General features: G+C 64.5%; 1 protein-coding gene across 25 annotated transcripts in view; it reads left to right on the top strand.

Annotated features, from left to right (window-relative positions):
* The window catches only part of PLXNB2 (plexin B2), a 33,517-nt gene that overhangs the window by 11,070 nt on the left and 5,577 nt on the right, over window positions 1–16,870 (top strand). For 5 of the 25 annotated variants that reach the window (XM_016939479.4, XM_063807750.1, XM_063807760.1 and 2 more), the window contains 25 exons: window positions 2,240–2,292; window positions 6,472–7,552; window positions 7,927–8,109; window positions 8,198–8,326; window positions 9,033–9,133; window positions 9,277–9,403; window positions 9,806–9,959; window positions 10,783–10,897; window positions 10,972–11,080; window positions 11,169–11,270; window positions 11,994–12,086; window positions 12,446–12,527; window positions 12,669–12,826; window positions 12,909–13,057; window positions 13,214–13,322; window positions 13,473–13,609; window positions 13,778–13,948; window positions 14,440–14,569; window positions 14,672–14,899; window positions 15,011–15,187; window positions 15,254–15,393; window positions 15,565–15,665; window positions 15,781–16,010; window positions 16,084–16,265; window positions 16,683–16,749. In XM_016939479.4, coding sequence (XP_016794968.2) covers window positions 6,485–7,552; window positions 7,927–8,109; window positions 8,198–8,326; window positions 9,033–9,133; window positions 9,277–9,403; window positions 9,806–9,959; window positions 10,783–10,897; window positions 10,972–11,080; window positions 11,169–11,270; window positions 11,994–12,086; window positions 12,446–12,527; window positions 12,669–12,826; window positions 12,909–13,057; window positions 13,214–13,322; window positions 13,473–13,609; window positions 13,778–13,948; window positions 14,440–14,569; window positions 14,672–14,899; window positions 15,011–15,187; window positions 15,254–15,393; window positions 15,565–15,665; window positions 15,781–16,010; window positions 16,084–16,265; window positions 16,683–16,749 — 4,242 coding nt within the window. In that variant the 5' untranslated portion in view covers window positions 2,240–2,292; window positions 6,472–6,484. Of the gene's footprint in view, window positions 1–322; window positions 455–494; window positions 759–1,592; window positions 1,646–2,239; window positions 2,300–2,869; window positions 3,223–3,400; window positions 3,486–6,471; window positions 7,553–7,926; window positions 8,110–8,197; window positions 8,327–9,032; window positions 9,134–9,276; window positions 9,404–9,805; window positions 9,960–10,782; window positions 10,898–10,971; window positions 11,081–11,168; window positions 11,271–11,993; window positions 12,087–12,445; window positions 12,528–12,668; window positions 12,827–12,908; window positions 13,058–13,213; window positions 13,323–13,472; window positions 13,610–13,777; window positions 13,949–14,439; window positions 14,570–14,671; window positions 14,900–15,010; window positions 15,188–15,253; window positions 15,394–15,564; window positions 15,666–15,780; window positions 16,011–16,083; window positions 16,266–16,682; window positions 16,750–16,870 lie in introns of those variants that run through there. The other 20 variants (XM_054675896.2, XM_063807754.1, XM_054675901.2 and 17 more) reach the window with 11 other exon arrangements.

The raw sequence follows: 16,870 nt of genomic DNA, 5'->3' as shown, positions 1-16,870 counted from the left end.
CTTCCCGCCGCCCCCCTGCTGGTGTCACTGCATGTCCAACCCCGGGTCCTGCTGCACAGGGCACATGAGGATCCCGGTGGGGTGGGAGGAGAGCGGGGCCTGGCCCTGCGGGAGGAGGCGCTTTGCTGGCACACAACCTGGCCAGGCTGCAGTGGACTCTGGGGCCTGAGCAGGATTCAGTAGCTGAACCTTGGTTGTAGGGGTGGCTATTGAGGGCCTGGAGAGTCACATCCTGAGGCAGAGTGGAGCCTGCCTTCTTTTCTTTCTTTCTTTTCTTTTCCTTTTTTTTTTTTTTTGAGACAGAATCTTGCTCTTTCCCCAGGCTGGAGTGCAATGGTGTGATCTCAGCTCACTGCAGCCTCAGGTGATCCGCCCACCTCAGCTTCCCAAAGTGCTGGGATTACAGGCGTGAGCCACCGTGCCTGGCTCAGCTTCTTATTTAGACAAGCAATATGTAAATATAATCTTAAACTTGTGTTTTGCTTTAATCTTAGAGTCAGGGTCTCGCTCTGTTGCCCACAATCACAGTTCACTGCAGCCTAGACCTCCTGGGCTCAAGCTACTCTGCCTTAGCCTCTTCACCCACGATCACAGTTCACTGCAGCCTAGACCTCCTGGGCTCAAGCTACTCTGCCTTAGCCTCCTCACCCACGATCACAGTTTACTGCAGCCTAGACCTCCTGGGCTCAAGCTACTCTGCCTTAGCCTCCTCAGTACCCGGGACTTCAGGCTGTACCACCACATGCGGCCAGTTCACGGTCTAGTTCAAGTTCCTTGAACTTTTTTATTGTGGGGTGTGTGTGTGTGTGTGTGTGTGTGTGTGTGTGTATTTTTTGAGACAGTCTCACTCTGGCCTGGGCTGGACTGCAGTGGCCTCCTCCTTGCTCCCAAAGTTCACCACTATTTTCTTTTCTTTTTTTGAGACAGAGTCTCACTCTGTTGCCCAGGCTGGAGTGCAGTGGCGCGATCTCGGCTCACTGCAACCTCCGCCTCCCAGGTTCAAGCTATTATCTTGCCTCGGCCTCCTGAGTAGTTGGGATTACAGGCGCGCACCACTACGCCCGGCTAATTTTTGTACTTTTAGTAGAGATGGGGTTTCACCATGTTGGTCAGGCTGGTCTCGAACTCCTGACCTCGTGATCCGCCCACCTCAGCCTCCCAAAGTGCTGGGATTACAGGTGTCAGCCACCGCACCCAGCCTTAGCCGGCTGCTATTTTGATTTCGGTTTGACGGCTTCTGGAGCCTCTCAGAGACGGATGGGGCCAAATACTGCACCCAGGCTTCCCCATCAGAATCAGCACAGACGCACCTGCATCTACCATGTAGTCTTCCACAGTATCCTCTGGTGGGATGCTGGGTGGCTGCCAAATTTTCACTAAAGCCAACCATGCGGAGAAGCACCCTGGGTCTGTGCCTCCCTGTGGGTATAGTCGGTGTTTATCCAGAACTAGAAGATACAATAGCAAGGGAAGATACAATAGCAAGCATTGCTGAATGCTACAGTGTAACACTCTGAGGCTTTTTGTGAATGAATTCATTTAGTCCTTGTAAACCTCTGGGGGTAGCTCACTATTCTGTCTCCATTCCACAGATGGAGAAAGAGGCACAGAGAAGTTAAGTAACTTGCCCAAGGTCACACAGCTAGTAAGTGAAATTTCAGGGTCATGGGTGTGCGTATTTTTCAGAAAGCAACTTTTTTTTTTTTTTTTTGAGACGAAGTCAGGCTGGAGTGTAGTGGTGCGATCTCCGCTCACTGCAAGTTCCATCCGCCGGGTTCATGCCATTCTCCTGCCTCAGCCTCCCGAGTAGCTGGGACTACAGCCGCCCGCCACCAGGCCCATCTAATTTTTTTGTATTTTTAGTAGAGACGGGGTTTCACTGTGTTCACCAGGATGGTCTTGATCTCCTGACCTCGTGATCCTCCTCCCTCGGCCTCCCAAAGTGCTGGGATTACAGGCGGGAGCCACCGCACCCAGCCTCAGAAAGCAACTTTTATTTTAAGCAAAGTAATAGCCATACCTAGTTTAAACAGGCAGAAAGCCCCTGACAGAGGGGAGTGCCAGGAGCCCTGGAGGTGTCTGAGGAAGGGGCTGTGCAGGGGCCAGAGGGAAGGCAAAGGCCAGATGGGGTCCTGTGGGATGTTTCTTCCCCCAAGCCCCGCCAGCATGGGACAGAGGTGGGGGGCTCCACAGCAGACCGGGCTCCTCTTGTGACCGGCGTCTCTCCTTTGCCTCCTAGAGAATCTCGATGCTGGCCTGGAGCAGAAACTGAGCTGGACCACTGGAGCCTCGGTGAGGGGTCTGCACCCCACCTGGGAAAGGCAGTGGGTGGCTGGGGCTATGTGGACAGGGAGGCCGGAGGTATCTAGAACTGCCATGTGGTGTCTGCAAGGCTCTGTCCAGCCAGGTTTCAACCATACCTGTCACTCTGCCACCCTTCCCATGGCCTGGCCTGGATGGAAGTGGGGAGCTTCCCTGCCCATGGAGCCGCTGTGAGGCCCCCATGGTTCTCTGAGGCCAAGCTTTTGCTCAGGCCAAGCTTTTGCTCAGGTGGAGTGGTCTGCAGTGAGACAGTGGCACCGGGTTCTGGGACATCAGGGCTGGGAATTGGAGTGTTGGGGGTGTGGGGGGGGGGTGCCTGTGCAGACGCTTTGTGGGCAGCAGCAGCCGGAGTTGCTGTGGCCTGGTCTGGATGGAAGTGGGGAGCTTCCCTGCCCAGCAGCAGCCGGAGTTGCTGTGGCCTCTTGAAAGTGCCCCTCCGAGCTTCAGCCAGGAGGAAGGCACCAGAGGGCCCGAGGAAATCCCCGCCAGCCCCGTAAGTGGGGGTCCCAGGAGGGCTTCAAAACAGGAAGTGCCTGCTGCCCGCCCTCCCTCCTGTTCCAGGAACACAGGCAGCAGGAAGCGTAGCTGGCTGTGCCTGGCGCCTCCTGCGCCGCCGGAGCTTTGCTGCTGGTCCGGTGGGTTGCCCTTTGCTCCTGGGCCTGGGCAGGCAGGTCACCTGAGGCCTTGTTTGTCCAGGAACCAGAAGGCAGCTGCCACCTGTAGGGTGTCACCCCAGCCGCGCCTGCCACCCTGAAAAGCCTGGGCCGGTAGGACCCTGGGAGTCAGGCTTTCCCTGGTGGCACACGGTGGTGTTTATTGAGCACTTAGGGTGTGCCAGCCCCCGGCAGGGACAGGAGAGCCTTCTTCCTGTACCGGGGCCCCTACAGCCCTGGCGGGTGGGTGAGTGTCTTCCCTGGGTGGAAGCTGGGGGACGGGTGAGGGGTGGCTTGTGGGGGCCCAGAGCCATTGCTTTTCCTGGGGCTAGGGGCGCCGCAGGGTTCCCCAGGCTGCCCCACCACGGTCCGGGCCAGATCCGAGGGGACCGTGGGCCCCGCCCCCGCGCCGCCCCCGCGTTCCCCTCCCAGCTGCGGGCGCATTCCATTCATTCCCGGGAGCTGCGCCTGGCTGAGGCTGCCTCTGCCACTGCCACCGAGCTGGGCCGGGTGAGCGGGGCTGGGAGGAGAGGGCAGCAGGCCTGGGCGCGGGGCCGAGGGGCCTGGACGTTGCCTGCCCCCGCTGGCGCCACTGGGTGCACTTAGAAGGCGGGGGCCTGCGGGACCTGCCCCCGGGTGGCTGTGGGTAGGGGAGGGGCGCAGCGGGGGTTGGGGAGCCTTCGGGCAGGCGCTGCTCCTCCCTGGTAGGGCCATGGGCTGTGGCTGTAGCCTACGGGCCTCTCCTGGAGGCCTGGGACTCCTGTGCCCTCCTCTCCTCTCCCCTGGACAGGCCACTGAGCCACAGCGGGGGACCCTGGCTGAGCTGGGCATAGAACCCCCTCCACCAGGATCATGCCCAGAGGTTCCTGTGGGCTTGTAGAATCTTCCTGTCTCTCACTAAAGCCAGCATCTTTTCCTGGCTGATCACCCCTATCCTGGTGAAGCCTGGGGTCCCATGGCCCTACCCAGCCTCTCTGCCACCAGTCGGCCAGGAACTTCCTTGCCTGTGGGTGGTCACCTCTCCCAGCGGCTGCTGTGCTCGTGGGCACCTGGGGGCTCCAGGGGTTGGGCAGGGGGCTCCAGGGGTTGGGCAGCAGCTGAGCACTGAACCCCCCAGTGCAGGGAGGGAGTTCTGTGCCGGGCAGGAGCTGCCTGTCTGATGGGCGCACCCCCAGGGAGCAGGAAGGCCAGTGCAGCGCTGTCTCACTCATGCGGGCCCTGGGGTGGCTCAGATGTTGTCGGTCGGTTGCATGTTGGTTACACCTCAAGAGATTTCAGGAAGCGTGCGGGCAATCAGAACGGGGGGTTGCCACGGGCAGGTGGAGGGCGGCTGTGCCAGTAAATGCAGCTTCACCCGAAGCCGAGGCTCGGGAGAAACACTTCCCCTGGCTACGGAGCAGCAGAGCGGGCTCCCCTGCCCTCCTGGGAGGACAGAGGCCAGGGGGTTTGGGGGGGTGTCAAAAGGGTGGAGAAACACAGTGGTCAGAGGCCAAGCTGCTCCCACTGCATGTCAGAATCCCAGCCCCACCCATGCCCGCGGTGTGGCCTTGGGTAAATTCTGCTCCGTGCCTCAGTTTCTTCACCTGAGAAATGGGTCACAGGCTGTCGTGGTCAGCCTGGCCGTCAGAGACACAGCGATGTGGAAACATTTGCATTTTATGGCTTGTTCTTTGTACACTTAAAACTTTTTTTTTTTTTTTTTGAGACAGAGTCTCGCTCTGTCACCCAGGCTGGAGTGCAGTGGTGCAATCTTGGCTCGCTGCAAGCTCCGCCTCCCAGGTTCACGCGATTCTCCTGCCTCAGCCTCTAGAGTAGCTGAGACTACAGGCGGGTGCCAGCACGCTTGGCTAATTTTTTTGTGTTTTTAGTAGAGACGGGGTTTCATCATGTTGGCCAGGCTGGTCTCAAACTCCTGACCTCGTGATCCACCCGCCTCGGCCTCCCAAAGTGCTGGGATTACAGGCGTGAGCCACAGGGCCTGGCAAAACTTTCAAATATGTGGTGAGAAAGAGGATTGCGTTTCGAGGGGATGAGACATATGCAGGGAGGTGACACTTGTGGTGGCCTGAGAGGATGTGGCAGTCCCTCTGGAGGCACGGGGTGGGCCTGCACAGGGAGGTGGGGGAGGCCAGGGCCTCCATCCCTCGTGACCCTCTGCCATCGAGTCTGGACCCCCTTGGCACCTGCCATGGCAGGGCTGCCCTGGACACCTGGGAGCCCCCCGTACTGGTGCACTCAGGGAAGATGACGGTGGGCCCAGGAGTGGGGGTGGTTGGGAGCATGAGGAGGGGGCGCTGGCAGGGGAGGCTGATGTAGGGATCCCTGGCCAGGATGGAGCAGGGTCCCTAGCGTGAGAGGGACGGACCACCCTGAGGAAGAGCTCAGAGGCAGAAGGGCCCTGTCTGCCACTTGTGTCTGAGCCCCCAAGATGCAGTTGAGTCTGGTAGGGAGGGAAAGAGAGAGGACCACGCATGTCCTGGGTCCACCTGTGGGGCCTTGGATCTTCCTCCTATTGGGAGACCCTCAGCTCAGCCTGGTCCTCAGCAGCTCACCCATCACACCACACATCCCCCTCATCCACCCGGACCCAGGCACAGACCGCACACCGAGACGTGCTCGGTTACACACACGCATGTGGACACAGCCTGTCCAGGCTGCAGATGTGGGGGCCTCTGCCTCTGAGACCTGGTGGATTTGGAGTTGCTCCTGGCTCCCCAGGTCCCCTTCTTGCCTCCGCTGTGCGCACATCAGAGGCTGTGCCCTGGGGACGGCATGGGCCAAGCGAGGGGTGGGTGGGCGATTCTCCGAGGCTCTGCCCTGGGCGTGACATGGGCCGAGCGAGGAGCTATGGGTGATTGCTGGCTTCCACTGTTTGACCAGGGCAGGGGGCCTGGAGGTGGTCAGGGAGGCTCAGGCCGCCTGGGGGCTCTGGCGGGCAGTTGTAAACAGCATGTGCACTTGCTGGGCTATGCACAGGGCACCCCTCGCTCTCACCCGAGCCTCTGGTTTCCCGTGTCCTTCACCTCTGCCCCATGCGTGAGCCGCCTGTTCCAACATCCAGGGGTCTGTCTGTCAGCCTGAGCCTGTGCGCTGGGGCCGGTGCGTCCCGACCACCTGGAGCTCCTTGGGGTCACAGGTCAGGGGGCATGAATGTGAGCACTTGAGAGCCTTTCTGGGGACGTCGACTCCTTGCCTCGGGGATAGGCCTGCCGGTGTTTTCAGCACCTCCGGGAGGGATCCTGTAGCAGGCGATGGCAGTGCCTTGGCCCCAGTGGTCAGTCAGGGTGGACTTGAGGAGGGCTGAGAAGTGGTCTCCGGCGAGACCTCGAGGATGGCGGGGGTGTGAAGCAGGAAGGGGCGGAGCTCCAGGTTCCTCAGTTCGTGGAGTGGCGTGACCCTCTCTCCCATGTTCTGACGTTTGGGGCAGGGACTGGAGAGGGATTTGATCGGGGGTCCTCTGGGTCGGGGCTCCCCTGACCCTTCTCTCTTCCCACAGGGTGCGGGGGGCAATGGCACTGCAGCTCTGGGCCCTGACCCTGCTGGGCCTGCTGGGCGCAGGTGCCAGCCTGAGGCCCCGCAAGCTGGACTTCTTCCGCAGCGAGAAAGAGCTGAACCACCTGGCTGTGGATGAGGCCTCAGGCGTGGTGTACCTGGGGGCGGTGAATGCCCTCTACCAGCTGGATGTGAAGCTGCAGCTGGAGCAGCAGGTGGCCACGGGCCCGGCCCTGGACAACAAGAAGTGCACGCCGCCCATCGAGGCCAGCCAGTGCCATGAGGCTGAGATGACTGACAATGTCAACCAGCTGCTGCTGCTCGACCCTCCCAGGAAGCGCCTGGTGGAGTGCGGCAGCCTCTTCAAGGGCATCTGCGCTCTGCGCGCCCTGAGCAACATCTCCCTCCGCCTGTTCTACGAGGACGGCAGTGGGGAGAAGTCTTTCGTGGCCAGCAATGATGAGGGTGTGGCCACAGTGGGGCTGGTGAGCTCCACGGGTCCCGGTGGTGACCGCGTGCTGTTTGTGGGCAAAGGCAACGGGCCGCACGACAACGGCATCATCGTGAGCACTCGGCTGTTGGACCGGACCGACAGCAGGGAGGCCTTTGAAGCCTACACGGACCACGCCACCTACAAGGCCGGCTACCTGTCCACCAACACACAGCAGTTCGTGGCGGCCTTCGAGGACGGCCCCTACGTCTTCTTTGTCTTCAACCAGCAGGACAAGCACCCGGCCCGGAACCGCACGCTGCTGGCACGCATGTGCAGAGAAGACCCCAACTACTACTCCTACCTGGAGATGGACCTGCAGTGCCGGGACCCCGACATCCACGCCGCTGCCTTTGGCACCTGCCTGGCCGCCTCCGTGGCTGCGCCTGGCTCTGGCAGGGTGCTATATGCTGTCTTCAGCAGAGACAGCCGGAGCAGTGGGGGGCCCGGTGCGGGCCTCTGCCTGTTCCCGCTGGACGAGGTGCACGCCAAGATGGAGGCCAACCGCAACGCCTGTTACACAGGCACCCGGGAGGCCCGTGACATCTTCTACAAGCCCTTCCACGGCGATATCCAGTGCGGCGGCCACGCGCCGGTATGGGCCTCAGTGTGTTCTCGCGGGGCCTGGACTGCAGGCGTCCGTGCATGGGTTTGCGTGTCCCAGCCTGCTGGGGAGGGTGCACGTGAGCAGTGTGGCCGTGGCTCTCGCCAGCCTGGGCGCTTGCGTGGGTGGGTGCCGCATCTCTCAGTGCCATTCACGCCGGTGCCAGTCCCAGGCCTGTGTCGGGCACTGGGGAACACAACAGTGAGCACGGTGGGGCTCCCTGCCACGTGCGTCCTGTTCTCGGGGACATGTGTAGGACGTGTGCCAGAAGGAAGGGAAGGGCCTGTCCTGAGTCTTGGAGTGCGAGTGGAGAGGGCCCTTCAGGACAGGGGGTCTGCCTGCCATTGACACGCTGTGGTCCGCAGGGCTCCAGCAAGAGCTTCCCATGTGGCTCGGAGCACCTGCCCTACCCGCTGGGCAGCCGCGACGGGCTCAGAGGCACAGCCGTGCTGCAGCGTGGAGGCCTGAACCTCACGGCCGTGACGGTCGCCACCGAGAACAACCACACTGTTGCTTTTCTGGGCACCTCTGATGGCCGGATCCTCAAGGTTTAGCCCAGGCTGGGGCGGGGAGGCTCTGGAGGGCCCGTCTGTGTACAAGGCCGGTACCCTCACCGGCCTGCCCTCGCACACACAGGTGTACCTCACCCCAGACGGCACCTCCTCAGAGTACGACTCTATCCTTGTGGAGATAAACAAGAGAGTCAAGCGCGACCTGGTACTGTCTGGAGACCTGGCCAGCCTGTACGCCATGACCCAGGACAAGGTGAGCCAGACGCAGCCCCGGAGAGCACTCTAGGCCAAGTATGCCCGGTCATTGTGTCCCAGGCCCTTAGGACAGGCCCGGGGGCCAGAGGAGGACGGGGTGCTGCAGAGCTGGGCCCTTCTCCTTGGGCTGGATGAGGGGTGGCTGGGTGGGTCCCGGGCAGTGCCTCCATCCTGCGTCTCTCTGGCACTGCCCCGTCTCTGCCGCTCCTTCTGTTTGTCCTTTGTGGTCTCAACCACGTCTCTCCCTCTGGCCCCGCCTCTGCCCCGTCCTGATGGAAGGGACCTGGGTTGGTGTCTGAGGGGTGTTGCTGAGGGTGGATGGGAAGACGGGGTCCCTGCACAGCCCCCGTGAGCTCAGTCAGTGGAGAACATGGGCCTGGGCCCCAAGCTTGTGGGGGGTTAGTGCAAGAGACCCTCAGGCCGGCCCTAGGAGCACCCCTCGGAGGGAGCCAGTGTAGAGGACAGGAGCTGCCCCGGGAGACACCACAGCCAAGACCTCCAGGCTTCCCTGGGCTCCCATCGGGATCCTGGGCCTGGCATGGCCACCCAGAGCCAGAACTGTTTCATATCAAGCCTGAGGTGTCTGAGGCTCCCGAGGCCCCGGGACAGAGCTGGGTCAAGCTGGCGGTCTGGGGACATCTGGGGTCTGCGGAAGGCCCGTGCGGCCTCTGCTGTGGTCCCACTCAATGGCCCCGCTGCCCTAGGTGTTCCGGCTGCCGGTGCAGGAGTGCCTGAGCTACCCGACCTGCACCCAGTGCCGCGACTCCCAGGACCCCTACTGCGGCTGGTGCGTCGTCGAGGGACGGTGAGTGCCTGGGGTGGCTCGGGGACACGGCCTGCCTCTGGGATCCCGGGAGGTCGTGGCCTGGGTCGGGGGGCACACCGCACTGTCCTGTCCTGGGAGAACAAGACTCCACCCTGGGCTGAGGCCGCCCCCTGCGCCTGCAGATGCACCCGGAAGGCCGAGTGTCCGCGGGCCGAGGAGGCCAGCCACTGGCTGTGGAGCCGAAGCAAGTCCTGCGTGGCCGTCACCAGCGCCCAGCCACAGAACATGAGCCGGCGGGCCCAGGGGGAGGTGCGTGGTGGGGCTGGGGTGGGGGTCCTGGGCCCCAGGCCGGGCCAGGTGGGGGCTCCCCCATGCTGGGAGCTGTTGGGACAGGCAGGGGAGGGCTCCACATCTCCCCCACCTGGGCTCTGGGCACCGAGCCTTAGGGATGGAGCCCGCCCTCCATTGGCCCCCTGGACCCCTATGACCTGGGCGGGTAGGGGTGGGGCTTGTCCATATCCAGGGTGGACCCAGGCCCTGTCCCAGGAGTTGCTGGGGTGACCACAGAGAGGCCTGTATTGGAAGACGTGGAGTCGGGTTCTGGAGGCTCCACTGGGCCGTGCGCCCACACACGCAGGGAGGTCGGGTCACAGGCAGGTGGGCTGACAGGACTCGGGGTTCCCAGTGTGAGCGGCACGGCCCCTCCCTCAGGTGCAGCTGACCGTCAGCCCCCTCCCTGCCCTGAGCGAGGAGGACGAGTTGCTGTGCCTTTTTGGGGGGTCGCCGCCACACCCCGCCCGCGTGGAGGGCGAGGCCGTCATCTGCAACTCCCCGAGCAGCATCCCTGTCACGCCGCCAGGCCAGGGTGAGGCCCCTTCCCGAGCCCCCGGGTGGCCCTTCTCGGTCACACGGGGCCCTGTGCACACGGGCTCTCGCCTCTGCTGGCCCCTGGGTGCAGGCTCTGCACAGGCACACTCCGCAGCTGCTCTGGGGGCCCAGCCTGAATGAAGCCTGTGGTGGGGTTGCTGTGCCTGTTGGGGAGGTTCTGGCCTCTTGGGCTGTCCGCAGCCACGCCCCCCAGGCCTGTAGCAAAGGTGACTTGTCTTCAGCCTGCTCCCTCATCACGTCCGGAACGGCATGTGGGTGCCAGGCGCCAGGCCCCGTCGTCTCGGCAGACGCCCCTCACCCCTTCCTGCCATGTCCAGCTTCAGAGAGCAGGGCCGTTCCCAGAGGCTGCAGGGCCTCGCATGTGGGCCAGGGCAGGCGTCCCGCCCATGTCCCCTGAGTTTTGGGGGCAGTGGGGCCACGCAGTGACGTGGGCAGGGACCTGGCAGGTCCCACCCAGACTCCAAGGAGCCGCTGCCCTCAGTGCCTGCGGGAACAGAGGGTATGAAAGCAACCTGGACCCGGGGGAGAAAGGCAAGCCCGGTGCTGCGCCCGACACCCGAACCGAGATCTGATAGCAGCTGGCAGGTCCAGCCCAGCGTGAACGGGCGTCCTGGCAGCCCCACCCGAGATCTGATAGCAGGTGGCAGGCCCCGCACAACATGAATGCGGGGCGTCCTGGCAGGGCCCCCTGAAGACCAGGGGTCTCCACCTCGGCCCCAGGAGTCAGCCCCGGGGGAGGCCCAGCCTGGCCCTCGGCCCTGCGGCCGCCACCTTGACGCCTCCCCCTCTGCTGTCTGCAGACCACGTGGCCGTGACCATCCAGCTCCTCCTTAGACGAGGCAACATCTTCCTCACATCCTACCAGTACCCCTTCTACGACTGCCGCCAGGCCATGAGCCTGGAGGAGAACCTGCCGTGAGTGTCTCGTGCCCGTCGACCCCACCCTGCCCGTCCACCCCAGCCCTGCTCACGATCCCCTCTGGACGCAGGTGCATCTCCTGCGTGAGCAACCGCTGGACCTGCCAGTGGGACCTGCGCTACCACGAGTGCCGGGAGGCTTCGCCCAACCCTGAGGACGGCATCGTCCGTGCCCACATGGTGAGGGGCCTCGGGGCCTCAGGGGACTGTTCAGGGCATGGCTGCTCCGCTGTGCCCAGGCAGCACCTGACCAGCCTTGCTCTCCCAGGAGGACAGCTGTCCCCAGTTCCTGGGACCCAGCCCCCTGGTGATCCCCATGAACCACGAGACAGATGTGAACTTCCAGGGCAAGAACCTGGACACCGTGAAGGTGCGGAGGGAGGGGTGCCGGCTGGTGACAGGCAGGCTGAGGTGCGGAGGGAGGGGTGCCGGTTGGTGACAGGCAGGCTAAGGTGCGGAGGGAGGGGGTGCCGGCCAGTGACAGGCAGGCTAAGGTGCGGAGGGAGGGGTGCCGGCTGTGACAGGCAGGCTAAGGTGCGGAGGGAGGGGTGCCGGCCGGTGACAGGCAGGCTAAGGTGCAGAGGGAGGGGGTGCCGGCCAGTGCTGATGGGTGTGTGGGAAGCCTGAGCTCCACCCGTGCCCCCCGACTCGGGGCCCCCACATGAGGTAGAGGGCACAGGATTTATCGGGGACAGAGGCCAGGAGGCAGCACTCGGGGGCCTTTGGATGGGCCAGAACAGAGGCAGTGGAGGAGGCAGGCGTGTGGAGATTGAGGGGCCAGTGCCACCTCCTGAGGAGGGAGCTGTGGGGGCCACGATGTCAGGTGGGCCGGGCGATGCTCTCAGGTGTGGATGAGTGGTGGAGGTGGCCGTGGGAAACCCACACAGGACGTTCAGAGGCTTCTGCAGACACAGGTGTTTGGGCTCAGGAGTGGCCGAGGGGTCAGCTGGCATGGTAATCTGAGGGGCGGGCATGTGTGGGGTGAGGAGAGGGCTCCCACACTGTAGGCACAGAGGAGGGGCTGCAGGGGTTCTGGGAGGAGGGCCAGGGTGCCACAGCCGCCTGTCCAGGGTCCTGACGGCACGGTCTGCAGGGTTCCTCCCTGCACGTGGGCAGTGACTTGCTCAAGTTCATGGAGCCGGTGACCATGCAGGAATCTGGGACCTTCGTCTTTCGGACCCCAAAGGTACGGCTCCAGGGCAGGCCGGCTCGGCTGCTGGACCCCAGGGCCCCGGGTGGGGTGGGGGGTCACCTTCAGGACTGTGAGGGGAGGGGCAGCAGGGAGACCCCAGGGACCAGAGCCCAGCCAGGGGCTCGCCATGCCCTGTGCTGCTGGGGAAGCCCCCTCTGCCCTCTGCCTCCCTGGGGACAGAGTGGCACAGAGCAGCATCCATGGGGTTCCCGAACTTCCGACACCTGAAGGCCTCCCCTGCTGCCCTTGGCTGGGAAGGGACCCGGTGGCCACAGGGAGGTTGCCCTCGTGACCCCCGCCCCGCGCCCCTCTGTGGGGGCAGGAAGTGCAGTGTGCCCCTGCGTGTCCCCCAGCTGTCCCACGATGCCAACGAGACGCTGCCCCTGCACCTCTACGTCAAGTCTTACGGCAAGAATATCGACAGCAAGCTCCATGGTGGGGGCCACGGGCGCAGTGGGGGGCGGGCAGGGGACGGGTGGGCACAAGGCGGTGGGTGGGGGGACAGGTGGGCGCAGTGGGGAGCAGGTCGGGGGCGGGCAGGCACGGGGTGACCACTGACGGCAGCTCTCCCCGCAGTGACCCTCTACAACTGCTCCTTTGGCCGCAGCGACTGCAGCCTGTGCCGGGCCGCTAACCCCGACTACAGGTGTGCGTGGTGCGGGGGCCAGAGCAGGTGCGTGTATGAGGCCCTGTGCAACACCACCTCCGAGTGCCCGCCGCCCGTCATCACCAGGGTGAGCCCCTCGAAGCCTGGCCTACACCTTCCCTCGTCCCTGGCGTGAGCCCCTCCCTGCTCACCCGGCTCTATGGTTTCAGATCCAGCCTGAGACGGGCCCCCTGGGTGGGGGCATCCGCATCACCATCCTGGGGTCCAATTTGGGCGTCCAAGCAGGGGACATCCAGAGGATCTCTGTGGCCGGCCGGAACTGCTCCTTTCAGCCGGAACGTTACTCCGTGTCCACCCGGTGAGTGGACGGCCCTGGCCTGGGCCCTGTCAGCTGGGTCAGTACCCACGCTGGGGTTCCGGGTGACTGGGTGGGTGGAGAGGCTGAGGGGGTGAGGGTGTCAGGGTGTGGGGTGGGTCGGGGAGTGCCTGGGCCACACTGCCTGTCGCCCGCCAGGATCGTGTGTGTGATCGAGGCTGCGGAGGCGCCTTTCACGGGGGGTGTCGAGGTGGACGTCTTTGGGAAACTGGGCCGTTCGCCTCCCAATGTCCAGTTCACCTTCCAAGTAAGCACCTGGCCTCGGGGACCTGCCGAACCCGGGAGGACCGGGAGGAGGGGCTCTGCCCGCCGCCTCCCCACGACAGTTACCATCCAGCCCAGGACCGAGGGCGTCCTGTGCCCCGTCCTCACCCGAGTGCCCCTGCGGCTCTTTCAGCAGCCCAAGCCTCTCAGTGTGGAGCCGCAGCAGGGACCGCAGGCGGGCGGCACCACACTGACCATCCACGGCACCCACCTGGACACGGGCTCCCAGGAGGACGTGCGGGTGACCCTCAACGGCGTCCCGTGTAAAGTGTGGGTGTCATCGCCAGCTGCTGAGTCTGGTTGGCCCTGGCCCTGGGTATGGAGGGGGGCACTTACTGAGACCTGAGTGGCCCTGAGGGGATGGCGGGGCCAGCCTGGTCGGGCTGAGGCTGGTCCCGGGGGAGGGGTTGATGCAGACCAGCACCCTCCCTCCCCCAGGACGAAGTTTGGGGCGCAGCTCCAGTGTGTCACTGGCCCCCAGGCGACACGGGGCCAGATGCTCCTGGAGGTCTCCTACGGGGGGTCCCCCGTGCCCAACCCCGGCATCTTCTTCACCTACCGCGAAAACCCCGTACTGCGAGCCTTCGAGCCGCTACGAAGCTTTGCCAGGTGAGGCTGGTGTCCCCCCGCCCCCCTCTGCTCCCCACACCCAGCTGCCTCCTCAGTGCCCTGCCCGCCCCGTTCTGCTCCCCACACCCAGCTGCCTCCTCAGTGCCCTGCCCGCCCCGCTCTGCTCCCCACACCCAGCTGCCTCCTCAGTGCCCTTGGCTGACTGTGCTGAAAGGAATGTGGTGGGGCTGGTCTGTGCAGGGGGAGGCGGCCTCCGGAAAACCCCACTGCACCCCAGATCCACTTCCTCCTAGAAACCCAGACGGGCACACCAGAGGCTCCACGCTCACCAGGCCCCGCGTGTCCCCCGCCCACTTGCCGCACAGTCTCGTGCTCAGCACGGCCCACCGCGTTGCCCCTTTGCCCACCGAGACCCACACATGCACCTGGAAGCCCCGTGTGGTCAGGGCCAGGGTGGGCGGGGACGGGAGGGCGGAGGCTGCAGGGACCACCCCTGCCAGCCGAGCCCACGAAGGCACTGCCCTCCCCAGTGGTGGCCGCAGCATCAACGTCACGGGTCAGGGCTTCAGCCTGATCCAGAGGTTTGCCATGGTGGTCATCGCGGAGCCCCTGCAGTCCTGGCAGCCGCCGCGGGAGGCTGAATCCCTGCAGCCCATGACGGTCAGTCCTGGCGTGGGCTCAGCTCTGGCACCGGCCCATGGGATCGTGCCCAGGAAGGGCGGGGTCTGCGCCCGGGGGCTGACGGCTGGGACTTGCCTGCAGGTGGTGGGTACAGACTACGTGTTCCACAACGACACCAAGGTCGTCTTCCTGTCCCCGGCTGTGCCTGAGGAGCCAGAGGCCTACAACCTCACGGTGCTGATCGAGATGGACGGGCACCGTGCCCTGCTCAGAACAGAGGCCGGGGCCTTCGAGTACGTGCCTGACCCCACCTTTGAGAACTTCACAGGTGGCGTCAAGAAGCAGGTCAACAAGCTCATCCACGCCCGGGTGAGGACGGTGCAGCCCCGGGTGTCTAGGTCCTGCTCGGGTCTGGGCTGAGAGCTGGTCCACCTGTCCCTGGTTCCCTCCTCCTCACCCCGACCACTGCCCCCTCCCCAGGGCACCAATCTGAACAAGGCGATGACGCTGCAGGAGGCCGAGGCCTTCGTGGGTGCCGAGCGCTGCACCATGAAGACGCTGACGGAGACCGACCTGTACTGTGAGCCCCCGGAGGTGCAGCCCCCGCCCAAGCGGCGGCAGAAACGAGACACCACACACAACCTGCCCGAGTTCATTGTGCGTGAGCGGGGACGGGCGGGGGGCGCCCCCACGGGACCGCGCTGAACCCGGCCCCCCACACAGGTGAAGTTCGGCTCTCGCGAGTGGGTGCTGGGCCGCGTGGAGTACGACACACGGGTGAGCGACGTGCCGCTCAGCCTCATCTTGCCGCTGGTCATCGTGCCCATGGTGGTCGTCATCGCGGTGTCTGTCTACTGCTACTGGTGAGCCCGCCCCCCGGCTGCGCCAACACCCTGAGCCCTCGGCCCTCCCGCCTCGGCCCCTCTGGCCTCATCCGCCGCCCTGCACAGGCAGGCGTGTAGATCCACCTCCTCATCCGGGCAGCTGAGCGGCCAGCCCCGGCAGAACCTAGGAGCTCCCCCTGTGCCTTGCAGGAGGAAGAGCCAGCAGGCCGAACGAGAGTATGAGAAGATCAAGTCCCAGCTGGAGGGCCTGGAGGAGAGCGTGCGGGACCGCTGCAAGAAGGAATTCACGGGTAGGGACCGCCTGGGGGCTGGTGCTCGGGCGCCTCCTGGGGCGGGGATGCTGTGTGTAGTGTGGGGGTCAGGGCCCCACATGGCCAGGGACGTCTCACGCCAGCCTCCCCCTAGACCTGATGATCGAGATGGAGGACCAGACCAACGACGTGCACGAGGCCGGCATCCCCGTGCTGGACTACAAGACCTACACCGACCGCGTCTTCTTCCTGCCCTCCAAGGACGGCGACAAGGACGTGATGATCACCGGCAAGCTAGACATCCCCGAGCCGCGGCGGCCGGTGGTGGAGCAGGCCCTCTACCAGTTCTCCAACCTGCTGAACAGCAAGTCCTTCCTCATCAATGTGAGCCGGGCATCGGGCGGGCGGGAGGGCACACAGGTGGCGCCGGGCAGGCTTTGACCGCCGGCCCCTACAGTTCATCCACACCCTGGAGAACCAGCGGGAGTTCTCGGCCCGCGCCAAGGTCTACTTCGCGTCCCTGCTGACGGTGGCGCTGCACGGGAAACTGGAGTACTACACGGACATCATGCACACGCTCTTCCTGGAGCTCCTGGAGCAGTACGTGGTGGCCAAGAACCCCAAGCTGATGCTGCGCAGGTGCACATGGGCGGGGCCACGGGCGGGGCCACGGGCGGGGTGGCCACAGGGGCTCTGGGGCTGGTGGCGGGTGGCACAGAGGCCTGTTGGGCCCCCAGGAGCCGGCAGGTGCCAGCCAGCGCTGGTGGTGGGGGACGGTCTAGGGGTGGTGTCCCCGGCCGCAAACTCAAAGCCGGACTCTAGCCCTTCCTGTCCAGTGGTTTCAGCTGGTCACAGTGTCAGCCCTCTGCAGAACAGAAGGAAGGTGGCACACTTCCCACAAGGGCTGGAGCTGCCACCAGGTAGTCCTCACTGCAGGCCACACCCAGGCTGGACGGGGGCGAGGCTGGCGCAAGGGTGGCCGGGTGCTTGGAGGAGTCAGTTGGGCCTCAGGAATACTACGGGGTCACTCGGTACAAGGCCTCCCTGCACCCCCAGGTCTGAGACTGTGGTGGAGAGGATGCTGTCCAACTGGATGTCCATCTGCCTGTACCAGTACCTCAAGGTGGGTTCCACCCCAGCCTGGCTGGGGCTTGAGGGACGAGGCAGACTGCTGCCATCCCCTCCAGCGTTCCCCTATCTGTACGGCACCTTGAGGTGGGCCCTGCCTGGACAGGTTTGCTTCC

This window comes from Pan troglodytes, chromosome 23 (assembly GCF_028858775.2).
Source record: "Pan troglodytes isolate AG18354 chromosome 23, NHGRI_mPanTro3-v2.0_pri, whole genome shotgun sequence".
Classification (NCBI taxonomy): Eukaryota; Metazoa; Chordata; class Mammalia; order Primates; family Hominidae; genus Pan; species Pan troglodytes.
This window is presented reverse-complemented; position numbering and strand designations above follow the sequence as displayed.